Here is a 6,697-nt window from a genome sequence, read left to right on the forward strand (position 1 = left end):
TTTCAGTCATTTGTTATAGTAGTTTGAGGGCATTTTAGTAAATTAGACAAATCAATTAGGGCATTTGACAGTCCGTCACTAGGAAGGAAGGTCCATGTAAGTTAGTTTCATTTTTAGGGAGGTACGAGTAATTTCTCAAACCATATTGGAGGTCTCTGTAATTATGACAAACTATATGAGAGGTCTGTGTAATTAACCCTTCCTCATTCAATATTACATTGTTTCGGTTGATTCGATTTTTCATTATTTTTAATAGGATTAATTACACGAGCTCCCTTATCGTTTTCTATAATTACAGGACCCTCTCCTATGATTTGAGAAATTACATGATCTCTTTAAAAATGAAACATTCCTACATAGACTTCCATTCTTAACTGTCAAGGAGAGTCAAAGGATGAAATTGGCTGATGTCATGTCCTGAATAAATTAAAATTCTCGTATTGCCCTTGGTTGAAGTATGCTTATAAATATATATTTACTTAAATATACAATTAAGTCAAAGAAGTGAAAGTGATGAAATACTTCTCATAACACCTTCAATAAGTAGTCGGTGTATATGTGTAATTCTAGTCAAAGTAGTCTTCCATTAGTTGTTGGTGGCTTTTCTCTCATGATGAATGTACTACCTCGGTTGAAAGACATGTTCTACTATTCGGTTCTTATAAGAAAGGTTTGGAAAACTCGGCATGTTTGGTCCACTAATTTCCATTTTCAAGAACTTCCCGAAAACTTTTGAATCTTTGAGACTGATTTTTCTTTTTCTTTTATTATATTTAAATTTTATTTTTTTTCCTTGAGAAATATCTCGCATTTATTATTATTATTATTTGACTTCTACAAGTAAAAGGAGAGGCTTAAAAAGATAGGTCATTATCTATTACTACATACTTCTATTTCCCATTTAATTTCCAATTTTATCTAATATGTACTATGCCCCGATTCTATTATATTCTTAGGGATTAGTGAAAAGAAATTTTTTTCTTGATGGATCTGAGTATTGTCCATGCTGGAATTTAGGTAATTTGTAAAAGAAAAAAGGTTAAAAAAAAAAAAAAAATACCCTATAAATTTTGCAATACCTACTTTCTGTAAGGAAAATGATTATAAACACCCCATTTTGCCCGTTCATGGAGTTGGTTGCCATTTTTTTTTTGTTAATATATCCTTTTAAACAATGCTAAGTTTGGAAGAATAAAGAAAGTCGGAAAATTGGACATCTCTATTGGGTTCGGAACAGACTCGAAGTCAGTTCCATAGCCATGACTTTCAGCACTCAAATCAAGAAAGGGGCGAAATCATAATTTCACATATTTAATCATATTCAAGTTTGGCCACAACAAATAAAGTTTTTGGGGGCAATTGAGAGAGACTCAGATGAGAGAATTGCTTGCAGAATGCGAACAACTTTAGAGAAAGGTGGTGAAAGATTATGCTATGCAGGAAGGGAGAATGAGAAAAGCATGTTCATTTCTGAACTGCTCTTTCTTCTCAGATAATTATCAAAAATAAAGCGGGGATCAAGTACTGAATTATTAACCGAGTTCATCCCAATCCGAGTTCATACGCTTCATACTGGTACTGTATCAAGGTTTCTAACTCGGCATAATAATGTCTGGATTGGGATAATACAAGTCACAGATTCAAAATGTAGTCGCAGCAACGAAATTATCAAGTACATCACTTTACATCCATGAGAAGAATAAGAAAGTTAAAAGAAGAATAGAGATATAATACATGAGAAAGAATGTCTCTTCTACTAACCTTAATTAACAGCAGCAGTAGCAACAAGAATGTGAAGGAAAAAAGACACAATTAACAAACAAAACAATATTCATTACCTCCACTGATATCTAACTCTGTAATAGTCCTATTTCTACTTGTCAACACCCTCCACCACATAGCTTTTACTCAAAAAGAACAAAAGAACATATCTAAAAAGAAACACTTGTATATTAAGGGTCAACTAGCTCACAAAAAAATGGGGATTTTAGTACAGGAAAAAGAATATATCTAAAAAAGAGAGGCAAAGCTCTCTTTTTATTCAAGGAATACACACTGAATGTGTGTATCTCTCAAATGTTATGCAATCTGCCATAAGGATGGAATTGAACCGGTTAAGAATATCATGGGAATGATAATTGCTATGTAATGAGAAACGTCTTAAATTGATCTTGGTACAAGAGCATAACTAAAGAGGAAACCACGCTACCGCTGATGGGGGGTTTTCTCTGTTTAAGTTGCAGCCCAATCCTTGCGGATATCGAATGTGTAGTTGATCTCCAAGTAGCATTTGTTATCATCATCTAGAAACTGAAAATAAAGAAAAATGAAAATCAGAAGACAATGTGAGCTACCCAAAGGAATGTATTTGAGCATAATTTGGTTTGCATTTTACGTGGTTCCACTGATCAGGCTTTAGTTTTCTTTGTATATAATTCACATCGGAAGCCTTAAATGACATACAGCTAGCAAAAGAAAGTCTATAACAAAAACTAAGTATTCAACATGGGCCATAACCCTTACAGTGGTTGGTCAAACAACACTACATTTGCTTTAAGAATAGTTGGGCCATGAGCTCAAGATAAAATGATTACACAGGAAGGTAGGTGACTCAATTTGACAAGTCTTCCACATCAAAAATTTTGCATGAGTGAGATTATAAAACAGAGTGACACATTCAGGAGTCATGAATTATAGGACGCCTGAATTATTCCAAAATTTATTAACTAAAAATCAGGAAAAAGAAGATTACGGAAGATGGTAGCTAATGGTAATAAACATAATAACTGGATAGAACTTCAAAATCAGAAATTTCTTAATGGTGATACCCTCATGTCTCAAACTCATTGATGGGAAAATGCATGTATTTCAAACAATTAGGGAACATTCTTAGAAATAGTGAGTTATCGGATGCCTGAATTAGTCCAAAGTTCATTAGTTAATCAGGACAAGAAAATCAAGAAAGAGGGTTGCTAATGGTGGCAAACACAACATCTTGATAGAACTTCATAGTCAAATTTCTCAATGGGGATACGCATGTGTGTCAAACTCATTGCACAATTTTAATGGGAAAATACATGTGAAAAATAAATAAATAAAATAAATAAAATAAAAATAAAAAATAAAAAACCACTTATAGAAAATATTGCAACCTCAATTATCAAGTCATAAAATTAAAATATTTTATTTGCCTTAACAAGTCTAAGGATTCCCCCATAAGGTGGGCCACCAGTTAAATATTATGAATTTGTGCAAAGTTACATCCATTGTAGAATAACAAATGCAAACTCCTTCCTTTAGAGAGCCCTTACTTTCAACTATTTTTTACTATATAACAATCACCCTAACTGTTGGGTCACATCTGAAAGACAGTTGATTTTATTGGCCGGGGTGATAGATCTATGTTGATTTTGCAATCAAATTCAAGGAACAGTGAATTCTAGTAATACCTCCGCGGTTAAAATTTCAGAATCAGATATCATTAATTATTATATTTCCTACATCATGTTTTACAAGTATAATTTCCTCAGTCATTAAACTAATATGTATGCATGAAACCTTTATTTAAAGAACCATTTAGTGTGAAAGATGCATTATGTGGCTGTTTTTTACCATTTCCTCACAGTTAGAAAGATATTGAATGGACTTCATTCAAGTCTCATGGTAAGCAGCTCCATAAAGTTGCTTTGAAATACAACCTCATATAACATGAGAACTGCATTCCTGGCATATGAATTTAGTGGAGTGGTAGAAATATATATATATATATGTAATGTTGCTTAATGATTGCATGTCGAATTGGACTTGCCTTTGATTTTGCAGAATATGAACCTCTGGCAAAAAAGCCGGAGGGAGTGGTCTCCTCAGGCATCTCATGTGTGTATGGCTCTTGCTGAGGACTAAAGGTTCCAATCATCTCTTTTGTGCTGTCCACTGAATTAAGACTGAGCATGAGGTGAAAATTCAAATGTTTGAAAATTTTAAATTTTTAGCATGAGTTACAACACAAGTAGCTTACCCTTGACACCAGTTTTCCAAACAGTGTTGGTGTACTTAAGGCCAGAGACAATGTTATTGCTGACTTGGAAAGAGAATCTCAAGCTGTAACGACAACCCTCTTTCAAAGTAAACCACAAACCTTTGGGTTTTCCATTTTCCGGAATAGGAAGTACAATATCAGATCTATCGGGAGAGAGGATTGAAAGGCTGATGATCTTTACTTCCGGTTCCAGTGTTTCTGCATTAAAAGAAACAACAAAAGCAATGTCATGGTCTGAAAATTCCTTTACAGGATAAATATGAAATAATAGTTGAGCTAGTTTGATTCACGCCATAAGATGGTGATATACATTGTGAAGACAGGTAAGCATTCAAGGGGATTTAAACTGCAATTTTAACAAAGACACTGCTCAAAACAGTATAAATGTATTCCAGATGAAATCGGTCCTTCATATAAATAAACAATAAGGAAACCAACAATCTAGGTAAAAAAGAAAAGCTATCTATCAATATGATTACAAAATCCTCTATCTGATAGAACTTCAAGGTGATGGCAACACTTCTAGTTTACAAGTTTCTTGTTAATTTTTACAAAAATTGTTGAAAACAACAGCTGTCAAATTCCCAAGGAAAGCTATTTGTCAATATATTTGACGGACAACTGAGCAATTATGACTTACTACCACTAATGAAACATTGTAATATTGCAAGCTAAACACTCTGAAAGTAAGAAAATACTACTGATACTACCAGAGCCTTAGACTAGTTGATGTTCAGGAAAGTAAAGAAATAAAAACCCCTACCAACGTTGTGACAACATGATTTGGTAGATAATTAATATTTCTAAACTTCACCAAAATGTTGGAGAGTTGTATCTCTTTCTGGGATGCCATTTTTCAGGAGAAACCCGGAATATTATTTCTGATATGATCCATATTCTTCGATAGCAAACATTTCTAACAAACAATTTTCACCCAATTATGTTCCACATTGACAAAAACCAAGTAAACTTGAGACTAAAAGTACAAATCACAGAGGGGAAAACAAATGAATCAACACATTCCCAAACACTAATGGTATCTTCTGATGATATGTTAATATAGTACTCAAGATGATTTTGACCCTCTATGAAAACATACATTTGACCAATTACACAAGAAAGAGGAACAAATAAACAAATAACAAAATTTGTTTGCTTCCTTCCAAATGAAAGAAACAAAAAAGTTTTGGCAGTGAATCAAACTAGCTAAAATAACAAAGTGTAGCAACAAAGTCGAAATTTTGGCAGAAGCAGAGTATAATTCATAGCCGCCTAAACAAATGTACCATATCCTCTGACTTTTCCAATTTGGTCACTAACATTAAGCCAATTCAAAACAAAAAATTAAAGTAACTAGGAGGAGATTGAAGCACGATCATCAAAACTCAAATCTTGGTATTCATAAGCATAAAGATCTGAATTAAGTGGTAATAATCACAACCTCCAACATTGCTAATATCCACACTCCCAAGAAGTTGTTCCTTCCACCTCCTCAAGCTCTCATCATCCTGAAATCTCACAAGTCAATCAAAATGAAAAGAAATTACATTATATGCATGTGTGTGTGTGTGTGTGTGTGTGTGTGTGTGTGTGTGAATTTGAGGAGAAACAGACCTTGTCCTTCTCGAGCTGTTCTTTGAGGGTGTACTGAGGACCCAATTCAATTTTATTACCTTCCTCATCTTCTTCCTCGTCTTCAGTAGCATACATTGAAGCATCACTCATGTTTCTCTTCACATTCCCTTGTTTTTCATCACCAACCTCTTGAACTCCACTTTTCTCTGCACCCTCCTTGCTTTCATCAAACCCTCCCATGTTCTTGGAACTGGAAACAGCTCCAACGTCCAAAGACATCAAATCATCAAACAGTAGATAGACCGCTAGAAGAGAACCAGAAAATTTTCAAAGACCCACCACTAAAAACGACACCAGTACACAAAAGCAAAAGAAACCCACGATTCAGGAATCAATAAAAGAATCAGAAATTGTTTTTGAAAGATAAACAATTGCGTGAGTGAAGGAATCCAAGCAAAGGCAACAATTGTCTGCGTCCAAGAAACAGCAACAGATATTAATCCAGAGGAACACGAAGAAGACTCAAGAAACAAGATGCCCACCAACAAGAGAGACAAGAGCGACTCTGGGTTTGTCTTTTAGCCTTTTCTGCGGTGGGTTGTTGTTGAATGAATGTCTCTATCTGCCAGATGGATGAGAGAGAGAGAGAGAGAGAGCGTTGGGTAGTTTAGTGGGAAAAGGTCGTGTGGTGATCCGAAATATGAGAGAGAGAGAGAGAGAGAGAGAACGTGAAGGTCACTAATGGCACTCAAACCAAAGAAGAAAGATCACGAGTAGATTGAGGAGGAGTTTGGGTGCCCCCTCACTTATTTATATTGCGTTTGGATCCAGGAGTTGGAAGGGACGGAAAGGAAAAGAAAATATTTTCTCATGTTTATTTAAAATATGAGAAAATTACAGTCAAGACCAAGGCCACGCAGAGGAATTGTATAATGACACAAATCTTTTGGTCAATAATAAATTATCATTATTTCCTGTTATTAAAAAAATGGAGAAACTTCATTGGGTACGAATATTACATAGTAATTACCTTGTGATGTTAAAAAAAATTCTTCTAATTAAATTGGCTCTAGCCTGATTATA

At 34.4% G+C, this 6,697-nt stretch overlaps 1 protein-coding gene across 1 annotated transcript; it reads right to left on the reverse strand.

Annotated features, from left to right (window-relative positions):
• Positions 1 to 1,708: 1,708 nt before the first annotated feature.
• LOC132307436 (rho GDP-dissociation inhibitor 1-like) lies at positions 1,709 to 6,402 on the reverse strand. The gene is made up of 5 exons (XM_059805193.1): positions 5,654 to 6,402; positions 5,481 to 5,547; positions 4,019 to 4,237; positions 3,809 to 3,933; positions 1,709 to 2,310 (listed from the first exon to the last, which is right to left on the reverse strand). Exons 1-5 carry the CDS (start codon positions 5,891 to 5,893, stop codon positions 2,233 to 2,235), a joined length of 729 nt encoding a protein of 242 aa, XP_059661176.1. The 5' UTR covers positions 5,894 to 6,402; the 3' UTR covers positions 1,709 to 2,232.
• Positions 6,403 to 6,697: the final 295 nt, after the last annotated feature.

Source organism: Cornus florida, unplaced genomic scaffold (assembly GCF_030987335.1).
Source record: "Cornus florida cultivar Cherokee Brave unplaced genomic scaffold, ASM3098733v1 CherokeeBrave_3.0.0_Hap2_Chr05, whole genome shotgun sequence".
Taxonomy (NCBI): Eukaryota; Viridiplantae; Streptophyta; class Magnoliopsida; order Cornales; family Cornaceae; genus Cornus; species Cornus florida.

Bases quoted from the DNA above. Each gene is read 5' to 3' on its own strand.
- LOC132307436 (XM_059805193.1), bottom strand. From the start codon at position 5,893: ATGTCTTTGGACGTTGGAGCTGTTTCCAGTTCCAAGAACATGGGAGGG. The intron at 5,548-5,653 runs GTCTGTTTCTCC...GTGAGATTTCAG, and splicing joins AACAGCTCGAGAAGGACAAG to GATGATGAGAGCTTGAGGAG. The intron at 2,311-3,808 runs GCAAGTCCAATT...CTTTATTTTCAG, and splicing joins CATATTCTGCAAAATCAAAG to TTTCTAGATGATGATAACAA.